Source organism: Globicephala melas, chromosome X, assembly GCF_963455315.2.
Source record: "Globicephala melas chromosome X, mGloMel1.2, whole genome shotgun sequence".
NCBI lineage: Eukaryota > Metazoa > Chordata > Mammalia > Artiodactyla > Delphinidae > Globicephala > Globicephala melas.
In genome coordinates, this window is record NC_083335.1 from 46,811,076 (window position 1) to 46,836,320 (window position 25,245).

Genomic DNA, 25,245 nt, shown 5'->3' on the forward strand with positions numbered 1-25,245 from the left:
GACTTCTCTCAAAGAAGAGATACAACCCTTAAAAAGTTTTTTATTGATCTTTTGTTGTTACTTTTAAGCAAATCATAATTGTCTGATTTCCTTTTCCAACATTCCCATGGAAGGAAAAATTCTCATTAGGGAAAATGTGGCACCAAGTTGTACCTTTCTTTAAGTCACATTTATGAATCCACAAACAAATCTTTTTAAAAACATAACATATTTAAAGAGGAAAGTGGTAATTTGTTGATGAAACATTAGAATTAAAATTCAAACCACAAAACGGAAATATTGTAAAAGGTTTGAAAACATAGTAAATGCTGTACACAAATTGAAAAAATTTATAAGTGCCAGGAATCATTTTTGCTTACAGCTATCATCATGTAAAAGGCATGTGTGTGTCACTGAAGCAAATGAAGAGGGTAGTAGAGGAAGATATCGAAGAGGTAAAGTGGGGATCAGATCATACAGGGCCTTACAGGCTCTTATAAGGATACTGGCTTTTGTACCCTGAGGGAAACAAGAAGCCATAGTAGAGATTTGAGAACCCAAGTGACATGACATTGTTCAGGTTTTAAAAGGGTAATGTTTCTGTGTTGGGAATATACTGCAGAGGGTCATGGTGGAAGCAGGGAGACCAATGAGGAACTGTGTTAATCCTAATAGTTCTACCACTATTGTAGCAGCCTAGGTGAGGCTTCAACTAGTATGGGACCAGTGAAGGCGGTAAGAAATGGTCAGCTCTTGTAAGTACCGTACTTTGAAGGAAGAGTGCATGGGTTTCCTAGTCAATTGAATGTGGAATGTGAGAAAGAGAGAGTAGACAAAGACAATTCCAAAGTTTTAGGCCTGAGTAACTGGACAGATGGATATACCATCAACTTAGAAGGGGGAGACACTGGGAGGAGCAGGTTTGGAGGGGAATATCAACAGTTTGGTTTTGGATATGTTACTTTTGAGAAGTCTACTGACCAATCAGAGAGAGATGTCAATTATGAAGTTTGATTATGAGAGTCTAGAGTTCAGACACGAGGACTAAGCTGTAGATAAATTTGAGAATTGTGAGAATAACAGTGGAATGTAAAGCCACAGTACTGGTTGCAATCACAAAAGAAGATAGTGTAGATAGAGAAGAGAACATGTCCAAGGATGGATCCCTGGGCCTCTCCAACATTTAAAGGTTGAGGACATGAAAAGGAATCCACAAAGAAGATTAAAAAGCAGCAGCCAAAGAGATAGGAGGAAAGCCAAATAAAGGGGGAGCAGGGGGCGATTTATGGCCAAATGCATCACCTGCTGCTGATAGGTCAGTTAAGATGAGAACTGAAAACTGAACATGGGACTCAGCAGCATAAAGATCTCTGGTGACACTGATAAGAGCCATTTTGATGGAATGGTGGGATGGAAGCCTGGCTAGAGTGAGTTTAAGACAGAAAGTAAGACGAGAGAAATGAGAAGCAGTGAATATAAACAAAATTATTAGGAGGTGTCTTCCTTCAAAGGAGAGTAAAAATACAGTGGTAACAGGCAAGGGAGATAAGGTCATGAAAAAGTTGTAAAGTGAGATAGCACATTTGTATGCTGCTGGGAAGGGCAGAAGAGAGAGGAAAAAATGATTGGAGCAATGTCCTTCAGTAAGTAGGTCTAAAGGAATGGAACCTTGTACACAAATGGAGGGACTGGAAGATGACATCTATGGTGGTGATAGGTAGCAAGACTGCAGATACTCAAACTTAGGTAGATGTGGTAGTGAGAGTCTGTGGAAGTTCTCTTCTGATCACTTCAGTTTACTCAGTAAATTATGCAGCAAGCTCATCAGCAGAGCATAAAGATGGGTAAGAGTTCTGAGGACTGAGCAGCAAAGTAAAGGTGTGAAATAGTCATCTAGAAGCACAGTGGAGGGAATGGAGTAGGGACATAGAAGATGACTGTGTGAAAACAGAAGGGCCTACTTGGGGCTTTGGAAAAGGAATCTGTTTCAGAATCATGAATAGAGCACCACTGGATTAGAACAGGCAAAACCTGGAGGACAGGAGGAAGACCAGATAGGAGGCTACTTTCGCAGCCCATGAGAAAAAGCCAGAGAGGGATACTGCCTAAAGCAGGGCAAGAGCATCTGGAGGACAACTGAGGAAACAGACGTAAAAGTCATTGCAAAAGCAGAACCAATGGGATTTGGAAAGCAATTAGACGTGACTGAGAAAATGAATGGCGTGGAAGAAGGCCCGTAAGTGTTGAGCTAAAGTGAACTGGAGGGTGGCAATGCCACGATAAACTAAAAGAACTATTTCACTACTGCAAAAATTAGTAACCGATTGGTTAGCTGATTAAAGGAGTAAGTATCATTTGAGTGAAGTTTGAGTAAAGAGAAGAAGAGTTTAAAATAAGATTTAAAAGTTTGATTAATGTCAAAGAATGTTTGTTTCTGTCGTTGTTGGTTTGGGGTGATTAAGATAAGACAACCGAGTTGCAAATTGAGGGGAAACTGAAGAAAGAACAGAGCTTTATTTGCTAAAAGAAGGAAATGCAACAAACATTTATAAAATTATTTTTATAGAAAGTTTTATGCCAGGCACTATTCTAGAAATATCATCTCATCCTAAAAATAACCATATGAGGTAGACCCTCTTATACCTTTGTTACAGTTATGGAAAATAAAGTGTAGAGAGGATGTATCACCTTCACAGGGTAATGTGATTAATGGCAGAGGCAGAACTCAGCCTCAAGGCTGAATGACCCCAAAGTCCAAGCTCTTAACCACTACACAAACATGCCCTGTAAAATTAAGGGCCTGGAAAAGGTAATATAGGTCGTTTAGCTTCCGAGAAGAGTTTCAGAGCTAAAGATCTCAGAGGTGGAATCATTCCAAAGAGTGACACAGTCCAAGGTGTAGTCATGTCTATAATTAGCTAAATACATGGATGCAAAGGTCAGAATTCAGGAAACCAAGGAACTAAGGGCAACAATGTGATGGCAAGGTTATCAATGTAATAGCTGAAATCACCAAAACGAATAGCAAGGGAAGGGTCAAAAGGATAGCCAGATGCTATCATCATCATGGCTGGTCAGCAGATAATAGAGTTTACAAGAGAAAGGGTTGTTGAAAGATGTTCAAAGAATTTGACATAGAAGGAGCAGCCGGAAAGAGGGTGTACCATAGGACTAGGAGGAAAGGCTGAAGAGAGTGGGAATGTCAGGACTTGTGACAAGGGAAAAGCTGGATGTCAGCTCTGGCTAGACAGAAGGAACATTAAAGGAAAAGTTTAAAGATAAAGGGAATTTGTATTCATTCAACAACTTTCAATTACGAGTGGGGTTGGGGGCGGGGTGGTAACAAGATGTTCCATAATGGGCAGAGTAGAAGGGTCTAGATTTCCAGTATTCTTAACCTCTTCTTTTGGTATGGGTAAGGAGACCTTTGAAACTCTTGTGGACCTTAACTCAAAATGAATAGAGATTCACAAAAAAAATTTGCCATGATAAGTGGGACAGAATTAGAAATTAATGAATCATGAATCAGGATCTCCACTTCTCTGATCAAGGAAACCAATCCAAGATGGCCCGATGCCTCATCTCTCCCCTCTCTTGGTATAAACTGCTGAATAATCAAAGTATTATATTTATTATCTAATATAAGAAATCATCTAGATCACAAGCTATAAAATATAAGAAGTATGCTAGAAAATATAGATGGTATGACTGTTGATAATAGAACAAACTTGGAGGAATTCATTCTTCTGTCCCCTCTACTGTTTTGTTTTGTTTTTTTACACTCTGTCCTCCCAACTCTATTTCATATACCTAACAAAATACCTTATATTGTTTTCAGAAAAGTGGACTTAGACCTGTTTTGCTTTATAGAAACAGAAACACAAGTTAGGTAGTTAAAAAATTGATTCAGTGTGCCACAGACTACTGAATACTAGAGAACAAGAACAAGTAAGACAGCCCCCCCTTTTAGGAGCTCATAGTGGAAGAGACAGACATATTATAGCTCAAAACGACAGATGCTTTCGAAAACAGTTCTGTTGTATCAACAAGTTTCTGGTCTCTCCTTTATGTGATATAAACACAGTCCATACAAACAGCCCTACTTAGAACCCAGTGCTACTCTGGGCACATGCATTTTAAAATTACAACAAAATCAGGGGGTCTAACTTACCATCATTTTTTCAAAGAGATCCAGTACTTCCTTTTCGGACAAATTCAAAGATCGTTCATCATATAATGGCTGAGCCGCTGGAAACTCACTCATCGCAACTTGAGAATCAATAGGATGTTGGATAAGAGGTTTTTCTTTTTTGACAGTAGATTTCCTAAAACTTGTAATTCGGTCACGCTGCAAACAGAAAAAACAAGAAGCCCTAAGGAAGAGATCAAGAATCACGAACAAACATGAAGAACTGAAACATCAAAATAGCACTTAGGAATCATTATTGTCTTTTGACAAAATGTTATTTTAAGCAGCAAGCTCCAGTTAGAGATTGTACTATTTTGAAACCTTGAAGTAGCTCTGCAGCCGCAGAAATCTAGGGAGTGAAAAGTATTCCTCAAAAGTAAAACTTAGTCCCTTGTCATTTCTGTTCTGCACAGTAACTAGGTCAGAAAAGTTCGGCCTCAAAGTCGTGTGGTGGTTTGAGAGAGAACGTGTCTTTGGCGGCAACTTTCAAACTATGAGAAAAAAAACAAAGAAAAGAAAAGAATATCCAATTCTAAGGGGGAAATTATAGTAATGTTTCTCTTCTTCAAAGCACCAAAATAATTGTGACAAGTATCTATGAATACTTTGGCAGTGTAGTAGTAGAATACAATGGTTAAGAGCATGGACTCTGGAGCCAGACTACCTAGATTTGAATCTGCAATTTACTAGGTCAGTTACCCTGTGCAAATTACCTGGTCTCTCTATGACTGTTTCCTCATCTCTAAAATAGGGATAAGTTAATGTATGTAGGAGGAAGGAAGGAGGGAAGGAAGGAAGGGAGGGAAGGAGGAAGGGGAGACAGAGAAAGCAACAAAGAAACGGTTATTGTGAAATTTAAATAAGTTATATGTTTAGTGTACTTAGCTACTCTTTATTACTATTGTTGTTGTTACTATTACTATTATTATTATTACACACACCTTCTTCTTCCCTAAAACGTGGGACCAACAAGGAAGCACAACAAAATTAAAAACATTACCTTTTTGCTCTGGAAATATAACATAAACAGAAATATCTTATTCCTACAAATACTACTATGAAGAACTTGCTATTTTATGGATATTGACTTGGAACCATTGATTCCACGTACAATCTCTAATAATTAGCTTGCGATTTCACATAAAGTGAGTTAATGACTCCACTTGCATGTAAATAGGCCATTCTGTTTTAAACCACAGAACACTGGACATCAAAAATTAGTAATAACCATAAAACTGAATACAACTCAGTTTTATTCTGGTTTCTGTTAGGAAGCACATGCATGCATACTGTCAGCTCACGTTAAACAAGCAGATATGTTAGGTATCAGGACAGTGCCTCGTCACTGCCACATTACCAAGTCCTTATAAATCACTTCAACAGTATAAAAAGCATACAGAAGTTCTTACCACAATTATGTTGACTTCTGTTGACCCCCATTAAAAGAACATACTTTTTTTTTGATTCAAAGAACACTTTTTTTTTCTAAAAGGTGTACTTTGAAAGAAATATGAGCAGTTTTAAGCAGCTTATTTAGGATTCCAAAAATGATCTTAGTACATGGTTGCTTACAAAGAGATTATGTAAATCATAATATTTTAGAGCTGGGAAGAAACTTGAAAAATCATCTAGGCCGACTCTCTCACTTCACAGAAAAAGTGACTCGCTAAATTCACGAGTCCCTGGTTCCTAGCCCAGTGTTCACATAAAGATTCATTTCTTCGAATCACCTTCTATATTTTCATATTTTCTTTTAAATTTGAATGTTTTTGAGGAAAATTAAGTTAGATTAGATATGTAATAACCAACTCAAACAACTCAAGAAAAAACATTAAGCAATCCCAAATAAGCTGAGTACGTAACCAAGAGTCAAATTTCACTAAAAGATATGGTGGACACAAAAGCATTTAAATATGCAATTGACCATTAAATCAACATATCTCTGTTCCTTTCCCTTCATATCACTTAATATTTACTTTTGCAGTGCTGGCTTTTTTACTGAGTAGCATTATTTACATATATATTTGATCTTCCACTATGCTCTTCACTTTGATCTAGAAAACTGGCTTTTGCTTTCAGCTATATCTTGATAAGAAAATAAAGTTAAGCCACATACTTTCACTTCCTTAAATCATGAACGATATTCTACATTATTTGTAGACAGGTAATTTCACAAAGAAAACATACTTAAAATACCACATTTTAAAAGCTTAGCTATAAAAGGGCACATTTAAATTTTAAGCCCATAACTTTTAATAAGTTTTACTACGATAGACTCAGATCAAAAATATTTGAGGATTTTAAATATAATACCACATTTCTAACATAATGTACTTAACTTCCTTTCCATTTTAAATTAATTTCCTTTACTGTTAATATTAATGCTTAACATATTCAGAGTCAATTTACATGGCTATTGAGAAAGGAAACATTTGTGTTTTCCAGAGTTAGATTTATACTGATTATTTTTAATTAGCTAAGGTATATATCAGGATGGTAATATCAAAATTATTTTGAGAACACATACAATTGCTTATGTTTATATCAAAAAAAGAAAAGCCACTCTATTGACAATTCTTCCATCTACTGTACTTTGTAAACATCTAGACTTTTTATATCTTTACATATATCAATGCTTTAATGTCCACCCACTTTAATAAAAAGGCAACATGCATAAGTAAATGATAACATGCTAAGTCCACCTTACCACATCATCTGCCAAAGTTTTTATTTGAATGTTCTATTAAAACCAAAAAGGAAAAAAAAAATACCTGTCAGATAAGAGAAATTCACAGATCAAACAAGAAAATAATTGAATGATTCTCATTTTTTATTTTATCAACTATAATTCTTCAAAGAGAATTAGAAACTTTAAATCTATAAACACATTCTTTACAAAAGAAAAAAACAACTTATTAAGGATTAAAAATGAAGGTTTGGTGAAGGGAGTGTCTCTTCGTTTTTGAAGATGACTCCCAAGTTCCCAAAGTCAGATTTGGAACAGACATCACTACCACAGTGCTCAAACGTGAGAACAGATATAAAAAAGTCATAAGCCCTTTCAAGATTTTTCAAAGTTTTAGAATGAATAATCATATTTTTGAGATACATAAAACTTTTAAAAACATGAACAACAGGAAAAATGTCACATTTAATAGTAATGACATATAATGAAACAGCTCAGTCTAGAACTCAGTTGCATCTGATAGATAATTTAACGAACACCTTTATAAATATTCTAGATAACATTGAACTTACTGATTCTGTTAATATATGCCCATTTCTCAAAAACTCCAACACTTTCTTTTTTTTTTGCATGTGGTTTTCTACTTCTAATGTTGAGAATCATTGGAAATGGTATACTCTAGTTAATAAAATACAGTGGTTAATAAAAACTACCACATAGAGTACAAACAATACTGGAGTAATAAAGCAATATTAAAGTAAGCAAAGTAACAGCTAACAATTTAGTAATCTTCCAGGATTCAGAAGATACTTCAAGATCTTACAATAACATACAATCAGCACAAAAGCAGTTATTATTATATTATAAATATGTTGAAATATGTTGTAGTGCTAGTTAAGAGATGTGATTAGGAAAGAACCATATTTTTTAAATCACCTGTTAGGAACTGAAATTAACCCTTCTGCCACAACCTGTATACTTATTTCCTACAACAAAACAGAAGCTGAATGATGTACATCATGCATGCTCACATCCCTTTTAACTAAGAAAAATATGGTCGTATCACTGGTGGGGAGAATTCCATTAAGAGTTATAAGTGAGAATTATTTCGTCACAGGATCTCATAAAACTGTCTTCAAATATCACCAACTAAATGCTGTTAAAGATCATCCTCCCCTCCAGTAGTTGGGACAAATATACTATTATATGTGTAGTTCTTTTTCTACTTTTAATACATCTATTCCCTCAGGGATCTACACTTCTATGTCTTTGTACTATGTCTTCATCACATCCTGCTGACACAAACCCCAATCAATCTTTACTGCCTAGAAAAAAGAAAAGAAGGGGGATTACTTTTATCAGAACTGAAGCCTTTTTAAGAGAGATCAGTTCACCCTAGGACTATCTCTACCTGGTATTTTCTCTTTAATTTTCCCTGTGGGGTACAGAAAACTGTTCTATGCACAGTGACAAGCTTCATGATTTCCTGTCATGTAAAATCAGAGTGAGAAATGTCAAAGTCTCAAAAGTACCTCAACTACCCTGCTACCATCCAGATATGTACCTGTCCACCTGTGTTATTTATTAGACAGATTATACAGTTCTTCAAGCAACCCCTGCTTTTCTTTTCTTCCCATCCTTTGAGGTTATAAACTCAAGATTGGAAACATATAAATCTTCAAAGTCAATATGTAAATTCGGGGAAAATAAGATTTTAGTCAAATTCTCTAAGTTAAGGTACACATATGTCTCGAATGCCTTAAGTCTGTATCTCAATTGAATATATGTTGATAGTTTAATCATGGGGGACAGAAACAACAACAACGAAAAAGCATTGCTAGCAATAGTCCCACCTTGTCTTATGGGAAGAGACTTGAGTTTTCTCGTCTTCTCCCACCTCCACTCTCTTTTTTTTTTGAAATTAACATATTTTTGTCCATATTAAATCCCACAGTATGGAGTTAGACACTATTAAATTGGATGAAATTTGAGATAATCTGGTCAAAACCTCTCAATTTACAAATGGTGAAACTGAAGCTTGAAGAGGCTAAGTGACTCGCCCACGGACCACAGATCTGGTTGTCACTAGATACTAACTCTTCGTCAACATATGGCCTCTTCAGGTGGTATAATTAGGCTGTAGGATATTAGGGTTGAACTACTGAATTGAAACAGTTCATGGTAACCTCAAATTCACAGATATGCCCCAAGCCCCATCAGTTTCATTTTCCTTTGGGTAACTGCCTTTTGCCATCATTACCAGGGGGTCAAGTATCATCCCAAAGAGCATTCCCCTGGCAACCGAAGTCCTTCCCTAACACATCTTATGTGTCACCTGCTAAATTCATTTTGACCAATATACACTAATGTTCTTCCAGTGGCTGGTTATTTTTCATATACAAACTATATACAAATTTAGATTCTTTGGTCTTTCATAATTCTTCATTCCTAATTATATCTTACTACTGCCACAACTGTAAGAATCAGAGCTGTTCTCTCAGCTCTCTAGGTGGGTAATAGGAGGGAAAATAGAGTAGGAAAAAGTGGGTATATAATTAATAACCCAGTGGAAACACTACATGAGCACCAAGGGTTGTCACAGAGGGTTAGGACAGACTTACAAAAATAGGGTCATGTTTATGGTAATGGTTACCATCCAATTTTAAGACTTCCATGTCACCTTGGTCTCCTCCCTCTCTTCAATCCCTACAGCCAAAACAGTTGTCAAGTTCCACGGTGATCTTTCTGCAGTTTCTTCTTCATTTCCGCACAAACCATCCCAGTTTAGAGTCTAATCACTGGCAGTAGCCTCCTAATAATTACCTCTGCCACCATTCTCTCCTCATTGCCAAAGTCATCTTCTTCAAGCAAAGACATGGTTCAAGTCACCATCACATCACCTCTTCCCTAGATTTCTGTAAGAACCTCCTAACCTATCTCCCTTTTTCCACCTTTACCCTGCTATAGTTCATTCTGAACACATTGAGGAAGTGACAGTATTAAAACCCAAGTCAGTTTGCAGCCAATTAAACCAACTATGCTCTTTTCCCTGTGGGGGCCAGGTGTGCAATGGCTGCAAACAGCAGCCTCCTCAGTAGTGTATGCAGCCTGTTGCCTGTATGTGTTGCCCTAAGGGACCCTGGAGACAGCACTTTCCAGTGGACATTCGTGACTGGCATGCTGCCCCCAATCTAGTCTCCAGACAGGTATACGCGGTGCCTTTGGAAAGCCCCAGGGCACAGTGGCCGGGGTCCACATTGGCCACGTCATAATGTCCATCCACACCAAGCTGCAGAGCGAGGAGCACGTGTTTGAGGCCCTGTGCAGGGCCAAGTTCAAGTTCCCTGGCTGCCAGAAGATCCACATCTCCAAGAAGTGGGGATTTACTAAGTTTAATGCAGGTGAATTTGAAAACATGGCGGCAGATAGGCGGCTCCTCCCGGGTGGCTGTGGGGTCAAATACATCCCTAATCGTGGCCCCCTGGACACATGGCGGGCCCTGCACTCATGAGAGCCTTGAGGCTGTCCCCTCTTTACTCACGTGCACCAATAAATCCTACTTTCCTGTCAAAAAAAAAAAAAAACAAAGAAAAGAAAAAGCTAAAGAAATCTGAATAAACCATGGATTTTAGTCAGAAAAAAAAAAAAAAACAAGTCAGATCATGTCACTCCTCTGCTCAAAACTTTTCAATGGCACCCTATTTTCACCCCCAGTGAAAGTCAAAATCGTTACAATAACCTGCAAGGCCCTATGGAGCTGCATACTCTTCATATCCCTCTGACCTCATCTCCTATTACAGTTCCTTTCATTCACTCAGCTCTAGTCACAGCAACCACCTCACTGTTCCCTATAAGGCAATAAGCCACATACACTGTCTCTTCCCTCTGCCTGGAATGCTCTTTTCTGTTATCCATATGCTTTCCTCCATCACTCCTCCCCCTTTCAAGTTCTTGCTCAGGGAGACCTACTCTGTCCATCCTATTTAAATGAAAACACCCACCTCCTCCACACTCTCCTGACCTGCTTTAGCATGCTCTGATTTCCTTTTTTCAATAAAACTTACGACATTCTCACATAGTCTATAATTTATTTCTGTCTGTTTCTCCCACTAAAAATGTGAGCTCCATAAGAACCAAGGTTTTCATCTGTTTGTTTCAGGGATGTACCCCAATGCCTAGATCAGTGTTTGGCACACAGAACTCAATAAAAAATTATAAATGACTATTACTTGCCCATCTGTATTCAGTGGCTCCTGATGACCTACAGAATAAAGACTAATACCCTTAATACGGCATTCAAAGCCCTATATTATTCAGCCCTAGGCTACCTTCTACGTCTTCCCTCAATGATCTGTGCGCTATGGAAAAATGGAAATCCTTTTCCCACCGCATGCCTCATTATGTCCTGTTTGTGCACCCACTCTTCCCTCTACTGGAATGTCAATCTGGCTAGGTACTTTTCTATTTCTAGAGCTTCCCTTGAGTTTAAAGTTTGGTTATTCATAAACCAAATGTGGACCCATGGTCAAAAATGGAGGAGAACTATGCTTTGTTTAGTGTCTTCTTAAAGACTATTTTTTCCTAAAAGGCATCTTTAAGAATGATAGAGCACCTTAAGACAAAGAGGAAATTATATTCACGTAAAAAATTATCCCAATTACTTGTAATAGAGAACCATAAAGAAAAACACTCTGCTTATGATTTCTTGATTTACAAGTTTCATTCAACTACAGACTGGATATCCTATATAACTATGTACATTTGACTGATATGGATATTTTTCTCATAGATTTCCCTCATGTAAAACTCTGCTGTCATAAATATCTTCTTGAGACCATTACTTAGAACTCTACAACTATTCAGAAAAGAGAGACAAATGTGGTCTATTGAAAAGAAAAATCTTTAAGGACATTTGAAGAGTTTGAGTTTAGGAGGGGGCCATTTTTGGCCACTGCACATTAAAAATACATTGAAATTATTGTATAAATTACACTTAAGTTATCTGCAATAGAAAATAAATTATTTCTGCTGCACAACTGTTTTTATACATTAGTCAAAAAAAGAGAAAGTTACAAAAGGAGAACAATAACAAAAACACCACCAACATGAAAAAAGTTCAGAGAGCTGTAAAGAGCTATCTCTTTGACAAGATTCAATCGCAGTCATTTTTATGTGAATTGACCTGTAAAACATTTTTAAATGGTTGTAAGATACAGTCTCATTTATAACGATGTTCTACAGGGACAAGCTCTCAAATTTTATCTGAATGTAATTTATATAGGTGCATGCACCTCTCTCTCTCACACCACTGGCAAGCAGACATTATGGATTTTACTCCTGTGTAAAAACTAGAGAGCTACTATGGAGTTAAAACAACAACAAAAAATGACCAAAAAAATGTTTATCAGAGTCACACCCCTGAATTAAAAGCACTGATTAAAGTCATTTTAGTAAGTTTTTATTGCAAATCTAAATCTATAATGGTCATTAGGATGAGGGCATATTACACCAATAAGTATAGTGACCATATATTTTCATTAAAATCAACTCTAGAAAAGCAATATGCTTGTGAATTAGTCAAGCAATTAGAGTTTATTAAACTTCATTTATGAACAGTTATATTAAATATAACTTACTACAGTACTCTATGAGTACTGCATAATTATAAAAGTTTCACTCCAGAGTCTCAACCCCTTAAGAATAAGAGAAATGGATGATTTACTTACAAACTCTAATACTGAAGTTCTGATTGAAATGCAGGAGCCATTATTGCAAGAAAATTAAGTTTTAATTTTCTCAATCAGGCAGAAATTAACAAAAACAGCAAGATGTAAAGATTCGACTCTCTTATGGCTAATGTTACATGGTAATACAATGTTTTATAAACATCTTGAAATTACTCCAGTACCACAGAAATTGGACAACTGAATTGCATACAATTCAAAAGTCTCACCACCAACTCAAAAACTTGGCCACACTTCTTCAACTTTGACTATTTTCTTCTCTTTTAGAGAAAGTAAGTTGGCCATCACAATAAAGATGAAGGGTCAATTATTTACCCAGCTTAAATTTCTTAATCTCTGAGTAGGGCAAGGCAATATAATATAGAAAAGCATGTTCAATTCAATTGAACAAATATTTGAGCATCTACTATGCACCTGTTCAGTGCTGGGCACTAGGAATACAACCATAAACAAGATAAGCATGCACCTTACGGAAGCTGTAGTCTAGTCAAAGATCAAATGAATGAAAGAACAATCACAACAGAGGAATTCTGAGAGCACTGTTCGGGTGGTACTCTATCATAACCTCCATATACTTTCCAAGTAAGAAGGGCCTTTAAGAAAGGTCATCCATCTCAACCAATGATCCAGGGTTTGAAATCTCTAGATGACATCCCTGACCAATACTGATTCAGATCAGCAGCAGTCACAGAAGGAAGTAATTATTCTTCAAAGTGCTGCCTTTCAACTTTTCAGATCCTGGATTCACCCTGAACTTTACAAATCAGTAAGACCAATCAAGACAATTCAAGGCTATTTAACCATCTGGCAACCAAGCTGAACATTCTGTTCAGCTATTCAAATCCCTTTACTATGAAGATTGTTTTAGTTGAGTACCTCTCCGTTGTGTTTCACCAACAAAGGTATATATAATCTGATTTTTAGAACTGAGATCAACGTAGATAGAGGTTTGATTCTAAGAAGACAGGAGGAAAAGAAAAATTGGCTTTCAAACCCATTGAACTATTACTGCTTGTATTTAAAATTACTCTAAAACATTTTTTCATCTCCTTTCTAACAGTAAGGGGCATTTTCAGACACCCACATGTCCTCTTAGGCACTGCATTCTTCCATCACCATTAGCACTTCCGAATAGATGATAGATCAGCTGGCAGTGTGCGAGGCACTGGGATTTAAAGAGACATGGCCCTGACCTCAAAGGGCAAAAGCCTAGTAGTTGAGAAGATGAAGTTACAGGCATTAAGCTCCAATTCTCCACCTTACTTTGCTACTGTGAGCATCTCAAACTGTCCATTTCATCATTTTAATAGAGCAATACTTTTCTATACTTTTCTATTTTTGTAACCAAAAGGACACCATCTCAGAAGCACTGTCAAATCAAAAGCCTCAAATGTGAACCCACCTGAGCTCTTGGCTACTACAAATCATAATTCTTTCTACCATTTTTACAACAAGAAAAAAATTCCTTTTCGGATTTGCTTCTCAAGATACTCTTTCAATATAAAGAACAAAATGTGTATCTACCAGAAATCAAATATGACATCACAGTATAGGGCTTCAGTTTTCTTCATGAAGCAAAAGACCATGTTAGTTCACTGGATAAGTTTCAGAAATCTGTCACAACAAGTTCTTCTCAAGCTTAAATTAATTGTCTTGCCACGAACTTCAATATTTAACTGCCAAGAGGGGTGTCTATGATATGGAAATCCAGCAGTCTCTTCTGTGTAACAAGAATGTTCAGCTTGGGCTTCCCTGGTGGCACAGCGGTTGAGAGTCTGCCTGCTGATGCAGGGGACACGGGTTCGTGCCCCAGTCCAGGAAGATCCCACATGCTGCGGAACGGCTGGGCCCGTTAGCCATGGCCGCTGAGCCTGCACGTCCGGAGCCTGTGTTCCGCAACGGGAGAGGTCACAAGAGTGAGAGGCCCATGTACCACAGAAAAAAAAAAAAAAAGAATGTTCAGCTTAAGGACTAGGGGTGAAGCGCTCAAGAAACATACGTTTTAGAAAACAAATTTATGGTTACCAAAGGGGAAAGGTACGGGGTGGGGGAGATAAATTAGGAGTTTGGGGTTAACAAATACAAACTACTATACATAAAATAGATAAGCAACAAGGACCTACTGTACAGCAGAGGGAACTATATTCACTATCTTGTAATAATCTATACAGGAAAAGAATCTGGAAATGAATACATATATGTATGTATGTATAACTGAATCAGCACAACATTGTAAAGCAGCTATACTCCAATAAAAATTAATTAAAAGGAGAGGAAAAAAAACTGAATCACTTTGCTGTACACCAGAAACTAATGCAACACTGTAAATCAACTATACCTCAATCAAAAGAAATTAATAGAGAAATAAAAATAAAATTTTTAAAGAAATGTATGTTTGCCACTTAGGTCTTAAAAAACGTTCATGCTAATGAATTAGAGGAAGTCACTTAGTACCTGAATTAATCAGAAACAATTGCATGAATAATCCAGGTTTTTCAAGTAGTAACTTCTTCTGTAGGTACTAAACCATTTCAAATGGGAAAACTGTTGGGATGTGAAAGTTCTTTATAACTCTACGAATAAAAAGCAACAGAAATGAAAAGAAAGCCAGCTTTGCCCAGCAATTGTACATAATAGATACTCTTAGATCAATGAGTTAGCCAAGTGGGGCTCAATATTTAATAAATTTTTACCTTCTCTGTTTTAAAAAAAAAGACAGATGTCTCCACCAAACATTAATGTTTCAGAACACATCACAGGCTCAGCACTTTGTGGCAAAGAGAAGTTTAAGACGCGATTCTGCCCTTAAGGCATTAATCTAACCAGGGAATGAAAACTAACCACAGAGGAGATTCTGAGGTATGTTCCTGCTCTTCCTCCCTGGCCACTATCACATGTCCTGTCTTACTATTTTCATAGCAGAACCACTACCTGAAATTATCTGTCCACTTACCTATTTACTTACTTATGTTCTAGCTTCTAGAAAACAAGTTCCCTAATAGCAGAGCCCTTAATTTTCCTGTCTTAATCACTTTTGGATCTCTAACATTTAGAGCAGTAGCTGGCACATCATACCTGCTCAAATATTTGGTGAATAAATTAAGTACAAGAGGAATTCAGAGAAGAAATAAATATAGCTTCATTAAGAAACTATAAAGAATTGTGCCCTAATTGCTGGGTAGGATTTGAATAGCCAGAAAGAGGAAGAAAAGGAAGTGAGACAGGGAGCAGTGTTAACATTTTACTTTAGGGAAGCAGCCTTAGGAAACAAAGGGTTCAAGTTAGAGGGTATTAAATTTCGAACATGTAGGGTGGTGGGGCTGAAAAATGTCGCCTGCCATATCAGTAAACAAAGGATGTTGCAGCCATCAAGCCCTCAGCCACTGCAGCCACCCCTAACTGTGCACCCTGACGGGATTCAGGATGGAGAAAAGCAGGTACTGGCCCTAGATTGTTAAGGTGCATATCGAAGGAATGATTTCAACGAGCCCACACTCTTGCATCTTCCCATACCTAGAGGAGCGCTAAATTCATTAACTTGAGATATCAGGTTTTCTTTAATTCACAGTAATCTTTTAATGTTCTGTTTTTGTTGCAAAAACTCCTATGTATCCTGGCTCCTCCCTTATCTCTTTGGAGCACTCCCTCAGAGCGATCTGAGAGGCTGTCTTCCGGGCTTAAGTCCTTAGAAACTCTGCCCAATAGAACATAATTCTCAACTTTTAGGTTGTACATTTTTTTCAGTTGACAGTGGGGACAGATTAGAGACAGTCTTGAAAATCACAAGGCGTAGTCTAGACTATGTCTGACAACCATCGAGGGTCCTTATGAGTTCCTGATTCAGAGACAGACATGGAGAAGGTGGAATTTTAGAAAGATGACTTCGGGAGGTACAGGTCCACAATCTCTTATCTGAAACCCTTGAAGCCAGATGTGTTTTGGAATTCAGAGTGCTTCACATTTTAGAAAGAACTATGGTATGTGTACCATATATTACAAAACACACCCAGTGCGATCTGGGCTGGCACCCTAAATCAAATGCATTCAAGGTTAGCAGGGAAACATGAATACTCCACAAGACAGGATAAGTAAAGATTATATACAGCCTCAAGCCAGGCTGGGTTTCGGGACCAAATGATAAAATTCTGTTTTCAGAACTTTCAGATTTTAGCATTTCAGAGAAGGGTTGTAGGCTGTAATATTCAGGATAGACTGAGGAAGGAATCAAAGGCTAAAAAGGCAGCTTGCAGAGATCAGCAAGTTGGATCTATTCTACCTAAATACTAGCCACCATTTACTGAGCATTTATTATATGCCGGGCACTATGCTAAGAGCTTTACATGCATTGCCTCATTTAAATACTCACAGCAATCCTATGATATAGGAATTTATTGTCCTATTTGGCAGATCAGGGAATCAAGGTTTGCAGGCATTAAGTTACTTGCCTAAATGCACAAAGATAATTAATTACTCAGTTGGAATTAGCATTTAGGTCTGAGTAGAACCCAAGCTCTAAAACCTCTATCTATATTCTGAAATCTGTCTTCATCATATATAACACATATATGATGAAGTGTCTTCATCATATATAACAATACTGGTTAGAGTGCAAGTTCTCTTTCAATCTCAGCCTTTCCATGTAGACTTTGCTCTGCTTCAGGCGCTCACCCCTCACCTGCTCCTTCATCTGCCCATCTCCTACTCACCCTTTCTGGTCTCAGTTGAGCTGAAGTTGGTCCTGTTATCATCTCCCATGGTTCCTGACTTCTTTTACCCCAATTATCAAATTATAATTCCCTATCAATGCCAGTCTTCTGGCTATACTGTAAACTCAGTGTAGTAAGGACTAGGTCTCTCTTGGTCCCCACTGTGTCCTCAGTTTTTTGCACTGTTTCTAGCACAGAGCTGCACTCAAACCTGTCATGATTTACTGAATTGGAGATGCAAACAGAGAAGAGAGATAGAGAGAGATCCAGTTGTGAGGTGATAAGAGCTTAGACTATGATAGTAGCAATAGGAATAGAGAGAAGGCAGTTACTATATATAATTTTGTTTAAAATTATGCATGTTTTTGAGGCAACTATACCCAGACATATGATTGCTGCTTGTATTAAATGGAGTAATTTAATATCTGTTGTTGTGATTACTATCTTTATAACACACAAATAACCTCTAAATGGCTATGATTATCACTCTGGAGATATTTCACCTCATTTATCTACTTCAAGTACCTTTTATAAATAACCACATCATTTAGTTTTCTGACGTAGCTGCAAAATTAATCTGACAAAACAAAATAATTCACTCCTCTATGAAGATTCAAGAGTATGAATTGCCTAAAGCTGAAAATTATACCTGAGTTGTGAATAAGGTATTATTACAACATACTTTTTGTACATTGTAATAATACATATAATAACATAATATCTTAACATGACATCATAATAATAATAACATAATAATAACATATATATGTTTAGGAAAAGATAACTAAAGTGAACCAATGATTTAATTTCACAATTAGTACTTTTAATTAATATTCTTGAATTTGCAAACAATTCCCAATTCAGGAACAGGTTGTGGTCTAAAAGTTCAATTGTGTGGCAGTTGTTTAGCTCCTGGAACACAGGTTTCCAAAGGTGCAACTAGTAAAACTGGCTTCCAAAGTGAAAGTGGACAACCTTCTCCCCACAGAAAACAAAACAGTTTATTCGGACTCATACAGGAAGGATGTTTAAAATAACGAATTATAACAAATATTGAACACTTAAAAACTTAAGCAAAACATAATTATATGATAGACAAAAATGATTTAAAATTTCAGAAAACTTCAAAAGGATCTTTCGAAGAATTTAGGATTAGCAAAAAATTATCAAATTTGGTAACCTTCCATTTTTTCCCCATTGGCTTAAGATTCTATGCTGATTACTGATAACTCCCTTTAAAACTTCTGTCCTATAGCGTTCCTTAAATGGTTTTTTACTTAGTTTCCATTTAGATGAGGAATTCCATCTTGAGATAGTGACAGAAATTCTGTCAAAATAACACATTGCAGAAAAATTTCATTTATGTCACTGTTTTACAAATAGTATCATAACAAACTAACAGGTAGTTTTAAATTCTTGACTGTTTTTGTGATTTTAGGCAAAGCATCAATTGTATTAATGTTTATTCTGATAAACCTCAAATTTCTTCCACTCTAACAGTGTTTTTCACAATGGACTCTTCACGTTTTGAATTAACTGAGGCGGAGTTAGGAACTACAACTATTAAACAACAAGGTCCCACTGTATAGCACAAGGAACTATATTCAATATCCTGTGATAAACCATAATGGAAAAGAATATATATGTATGTATTTATGTATGTATCTATATAGTAAGTTCCCTACATATAAACCTTCAAGTTGCGAACTTTCAAAGATGCGAACATGCGTTTGCATGTCCAATCACATAAGTTAGACCATATGTCTGACGTACACTGTCACATGTGTGCATCCTCTACAAGTGGTTGTGCTTTTGTGTACTTTACTGTACAGTACTGTATAGATACAGTAGTATGGTATCTTTATTTCAAGCCCAGGATGTCTGGAAGCAAGTGTAAAAGCAGCGGTATATGGCCAATTGTGTTAGTTGGGTACAAAGGCTAACTTGGTTGGACTTACAAACAAATTGGACTTACAGACGCTCACCTAGAACGGAGCTTGTTTGTATGTAGGGGACTTATATAAGTTTAGATTCATAGTTGTAGTTTTTTTTTAATTTTATTGACGTATACTTGATTTACAATGTTCTGTTAATTTCTGCTGTACAGCAAAGTGACTCAGATATATATATATTAAAAAAAAAACTACAACTATAAAACTAAACTAAACCAGCAACTATACTTAGCCTCTGAAGCCTTGTATGTAACGTGTAACCAATTTACCAATTACAAGATAAAATAAAGATTAACTGTATGTCCTTTTGCCTGAAAAAGTATAGGCAACTCAAGAACTACCATAATGGCCCTTACACATGAACAGGTCAAAGCAGATGATTCAAACTTTCTTTTTTTTTTTTAATTTGGATTATTTTTTAATTTTATTTTATTTATTTTTTTATACAGCAGGTTCTTATTAGTCATCCATTTTATATACATCAGTGTAAACATGTCAATCCCAATTGCCTAATTCATCACACCACCATCCCGACCCCGCCCTCAGCTTTCCCCCCTTGGTGTCCATATGTTTCTTCTCTACATCTGTGTCTCAACTTCTGCCCTGCAAACCGGTTCACCTATACCATTTTTCTAGGTTCCACAAACATGCGCTAATATACGATATCTGTTTCTCTCTTTCTGACTTATTTCACTCTGTATGACAGTCTCTAGATACATCCACGTCTCAACAAATCACCCAATTTCATTCCTTTTTATGGCTGAGTAATATTCCATTGTATATATGTACCACTTCTTCTTTATCCATGCATCTGGCAATGGGCATTTAGGTTGCTTCCATGACCAGGCTATTGTAAATAGTGCTTCAATGAACATTGGGGTGCATGTGTCTTTTTGAATTATGGTTTTCTCTGGGTATATGCCCAGGAGTGGGATTGCTGGATCATATGGTAATTCTATTTTTAGTTTTCTAAGGAAATTCCATACTGTTCTCCATAGTGGCTGTATCAATTTACATTCCCACCAATAGTGCAAGAGGGTTCCCTTTTCTCCACACCCTCTCCAGCATTTGTTGTCTGTAGATTTCCTGATGATGCCCATTCTAACTGGTGTGAGGTGATACCTCATTGTAGTTTTCATTTGCATTTCTCTAATAATTAGTGATGTTGAGCACCTTTTCATGTGCTTCTTGGCCATCCGTATGTCTTCCTTGGAGAAATGTCTATTTAGGCCCTCTGCCCATTTTTGGATTGGGTTGATTGTTTCTTTAATATTGAGCTTCATGAGCTGTTTATATATTTTGGAGATTAATCCTTTGTCCGTTGATTCCTTTGCAAATATTTTCTCCCACTCTGAGGGTTGTCTTTTCGTCTTGTTTATGCTTTCCTTTGGTGTGCAAAAGCTTTCAAGCTTCATTAGGTCCCATTTGTTTATTTTTGTTTTCATTTCTATTACTCTAGGAGGTGGATCAAAAAAGATCTTGCTGTGATTTATGTCAAACAGTGTTCTTCCTATGTTTTCCTCTAAGAGTTTTATACTGTCCAGTCTTACATTTAGGTCTCGAATCTATTTTGAGTTTATTTTTGCGTATGGTGTTAGGGAGTGTCCTAATTTCATTCTTTTACATGTAGCTGTCCAGTTTTCCCAGCACCACTTACTGAAGAGAATGTCTTTTCTCCATTGTATATCCTTGCCTCCTTTGTCACAGATTAGTTGACCATAGGTGCGTGCGTTTATCTCTGGGCTTTCTATCTTCGTCCATTGATCTATGTTTCTGTTTTTGTGCCACTACCATATTGTCTTCATTACTTCATTACTGTAGCTTTGTAGTATAGTCTGAAGTCAGGGAGTCTGATTCCTCCAACTCCATTTTTTTCCCTGAAGACTGCTTTGGCTATTCGGGGTCTTTTGTGTCTCCATACAAATTTTAAGATTTTTTGTTCTAGTTCTGTAAAAAATGCCATTGGTAATTTGATAGGGATTTCATTGAATATGTACATTGCTTTGGGTAGTATAGTCATTTAAACAATATTGATTCTTCCAATCCAAGAACATGGTATATCTCTCCATCTGTCTGTATCACCTTTAATTTCTTTCATCAGTGTCTTATAGTTTTCTGCAAACACGTCTTTTGTCTCCTTAGGTAGGTTTATTATTTAGATACTTTATTCTTTTTGTTGCAATGGTAAATGGGAGTGTTTCCTTAATTTCTTTTTCAGATGTTTCATCATTAGTGTATAGGAATGCAAGAGATTTCTGTGCATTAATTTTGTACCCTGCAACTTTAGCAAATTCATTGATTAGCTCTAGTAGTTTTCTGGTGGCATTTTTAGGATACTCTATGTATAGTATCATGTCTTCTGCAAACAGTGACAGTTTTACTTCTTCTTTTCCAAATTGTATTCCTTTTATTTCTTTTTCTTCTCTGACTGCTGAGGCTAGGACTTCCAAAACTATGTTGAATAATAGTGGTGAGAGTGGACATTCTTGTCTTATTCCTGATCTTAGAGGAAATGCTTTCAGTTTTTCACCATTGAGAATGATGTTTGCTGTGGGTTTGTCATATATGGCCTTTATTATGTTGAGGTACGTTCCCTCTATGCCCACTTTCTGGAGAGTTTTTATCATAAATGGGTGTTGAATTTTGTCAAAAGCTTTTTCTGCCTCTATTGAGATGATCATATGGTTTTTCTTCTTCAGTTTGTTAATATGGTGTATCACATTGATTGATTTGCATATATTGAAGAATCCTTGCATCCCTGGGATAAATCCCACTTGATGATGGTGTATGATCCTTTTAATGTGTTGTTGGATTCTGTTTGCTAGTATTTGGTTGAGGATTTTTGCATCTATATTCATCAGTGATATTGGTCTATAATTTTCTTTTTTTGTAGTATCTTTGCCTGCTTTTGGTATCAGGGTGATGGTGGCCTCATAGAATGAGTTTGGGAGTGTTCCTTCCTCTGCAATTTTTTGGAAGAGTTTGAGAAGGATGAGTTTTAGCATTTCTCTAAATGTTTTATAGAATTTACCTGTGAAATCATCTGCTCCTGGACTTTTGTTTGTTGGAAGATTTTTAATTACAGTTTCAATTTCATTACTTGTGATTCACCTGTTCATATTTTCTATTTCTTCCTGGTTCAGTCTTGGAAGGTTATACCTTTCTAAGAATTTGTCCATTTCTTCCAGATTGTCCATTTTATTGGCATAGAGTTGCTTGTAGTAGTCTCTTAGGATACTTTGTATTTCTGCAGTGTCTGTTGTAACTTCTCCTTTTTCATTTCTAATTTTATTGATTTGAGTCCTCTCCCTCATTTTCTTGATGAGTCTGGCTAATGGTTTTTCAATTTTGTTTATCTTCTCAAAGAACCACCTTTTAGTTTTATTGATCTTTGCTATTGTTTTCTTTGTTTCTGTTTCATTTACTTCCGCTCTTTATGATTTCTTTCCTTCTGCTAACTTTGGGTTTTGCCTGTTCCTCTTTCTCTAGTTCCTTTAGGTGTAAGTTTAGATTGTTTATTTGAGATTTTTCTTGTTTCTTGAGGTAGGCTTCGATGGCTATAAAATTCCCTCTTAGAACTGCTTTTGCCGCATCCCATAGGTTTTGGATTGTCCTGTTTTCATTGTCATTTGTCTCTAGGTATTTTTTGATTTCCTCTTTGATTTCTTCAGTGATCCCTTGGTTATTTAGTAACATATTGTTTAGCCTCCATGTGTTTGTGTTCCTTACGTTTTTTTCCCTGTAACTGATTTCTAATCTCACAACGTTGTGGTCAGAAAAGATGCTTGATATGATTTCAATTTTCTTAAATTTACTGAGGCTTGATTTGTGACCCAAGATGTGATCTATACTGGAGAATGTTGAGTGCGCACATGAGAAGAATATATAATCTGCCGTTTTTGGATGGGATGTCCTATAAATATCAATTAACTCTATCTGGTCTATTGTGTCATTTAATGCTTCGTTTCCTTATTTATTTTCATTTTGGATGATCTGTCCATTGGTGTAAGTGAGGTGTTAAAGTCCCCCACTATTAATGTGTTACTGTCGATTTCCTCTTTTATAGCTGTTAGTAGTTGCCTTATTTATCAAGGTGTTCCTATGTTGGATGCATATATATTTGTAATTGTTATATTTTCTTCTTGGAATGACCCCTTGAACATTATGTAGTGTTCTTCCTTGTCTCTTGTAACATTCTTTATTTTAAAGTCTATTTTATTGGATATGAGAATGTCTACTCCAGCTTTCCTTTGATTTCCCTTTTCATGGAATATCTTTTTCCATCCCCTCACTTTCAGTCAGAATGTGTCCCCAGGTCTGAAGTGGGTCTCCTGTAGACAGCATATATATGGGTCTTGTTTTTGTATCCATTCAGCAAGCCTGTGTCTTTTGGTTGGAACATTTAATCCATTCACGTTTAAGCTAATTATCGATACGTATGTTCCTATGACCATTTTCTTAATTGTTTTGGGTTTGTTTTTGTAGGTCCTTTTCTTCTCTTTTGTTTCCCACTTAGAGAAACTCCTTTAGCATTTGTTGTAGAGCTGGTTTGGTGGTGCTGAATTCTCTTAGCTTTTGCTTGTCTGTAAAGCTTTTGATTTCTCCATCAAATCTGAATAAGATCCTTTCCGGGTAGAGTAATCTTGGTTGTAGGTTCTTCCCTTTCATCACTTTAAGTATATCATGCCACTCCCTTCCAGCTTGTAGAGTTTCTGCTGAGAAATCAGCTGTTAACCTTATGGGAGTTCCCTTGTACGTTATTTGTCATTTTTCCCTTGCTGCTTTCAACAAATTTTCTTTGTCTTTATTTTTTGCCAGTTTGATTACTATGTGTCTTGGCGTGTTTCTCCTTGGGTTTATCCTGTATGGGACTTGCTGCACTTCCTGGACCTGGGTGGCTATTTCCTTTCCCACGGTAGGGAAGTTTTCGACTATAATCTCTTCAAATATTTTCTCTGGTCCTTTCTCTCTCTCTTCTCCTTCTGGGAACCCTACAATGCAAATGTTGTTGCATTTAATGTTGTCCCAGAGGTCTCTTAGGTTGTGTTCATTTCTTTTCATTCTTTTTTCTTTATTCTGTTCCACAGCAGTGAATTCCAGCATTCTGTCTTCCAGGTCACTTATCCGTTCTTCTGCCTCAGTTATTCTGCTATTGATTCCTTCTAGTGTAGTTTTCATTTCATTTATTGTATTGTTCATCTCTGTTTGTTTGTTTTTTAATTCTTCTAGGTCTTTGTTAAACATTTCTTGCATCTTCTCGATCTTTTCTTCCATTCTTTTTCCGCTGTCCTGGATCATGTTCACTATCATTATTCTGAATTCTTTTTCTGGAAGGTTGCCTATCTCCACTTCATTTAGTTGTTTTTCTGGGGTTTTACCTTGTTCCTTCATCTGGTTCATAGCCCCCTGCCTTTTCATCTTGTCTGTCTTTCTGTGAATGTGGTTTTTGATCCACAGGCTGCTTCTGCTGTCTGCCCTCTGGTGGATGAGGCTATCTAAGAGGCTTGTGTAGGTTTCCTGATGGGAGGGACTGGTGGCGGGTAAGGCTGACTGTTGCTCTGGTGGGCAGAGCTCAGTAAAACTTTAATCTGCTTGACTGCTGATGGGTGGGGCTGGGTTCCCTCCCTATTGGTTGTTTGGCCTGAGGCAACCCAACACTGGAGCCTACCTGGGCTCTTTGGTGGGGCTAATGACAGACCCTGCGAGGGCTAAAGCCAAGGAGTACTTCCCAGAACTTCTGTTGCCAGGGTCCTTGTCCTCAAGGTGAGCCACAGCCACCCCCCCCCACCCGCCTCTGCAGGAGACCCTCCAACACTAGCAGGTAGGTCGGGTTCAGTCTCCCCTGGGGTCACTGCTCCTTCCCCTGGGTCCCGATGAGCACACTACTTTGTGTGTGCCCTCCAAGAGTGGAGTCTCTGTTTCCCCCAGTCCTGTTGAAGTCCTGCAATCAAATCCCACTAGGCTTCATAGTCTGATTCTCTAGGAATTC

At 37.1% G+C, this 25,245-nt stretch overlaps 1 protein-coding gene and 1 non-coding gene across 2 annotated transcripts in view; one reads left to right on the forward strand and one right to left on the reverse strand.

The window, feature by feature from the left end:
• Window positions 1-25,245, reverse strand: part of DIAPH2 (diaphanous related formin 2) — an 887,427-nt gene that overhangs the window by 819,718 nt on the left and 42,464 nt on the right. The window contains exons 2-3 of the mRNA XM_060292429.1: window positions 6,876-6,908; window positions 4,151-4,327 (exon numbers count right to left, since the gene is read on the reverse strand). Coding sequence (XP_060148412.1) covers window positions 4,151-4,327; window positions 6,876-6,908 — 210 coding nt within the window. The remainder of the gene's footprint in view (window positions 1-4,150; window positions 4,328-6,875; window positions 6,909-25,245) is intronic.
• LOC115843988 (small nucleolar RNA SNORA70) lies at window positions 9,871-10,005 on the forward strand. The gene has a single exon (XR_004035940.1). It is a non-coding gene; the product is annotated as a small nucleolar RNA SNORA70 (small nucleolar RNA).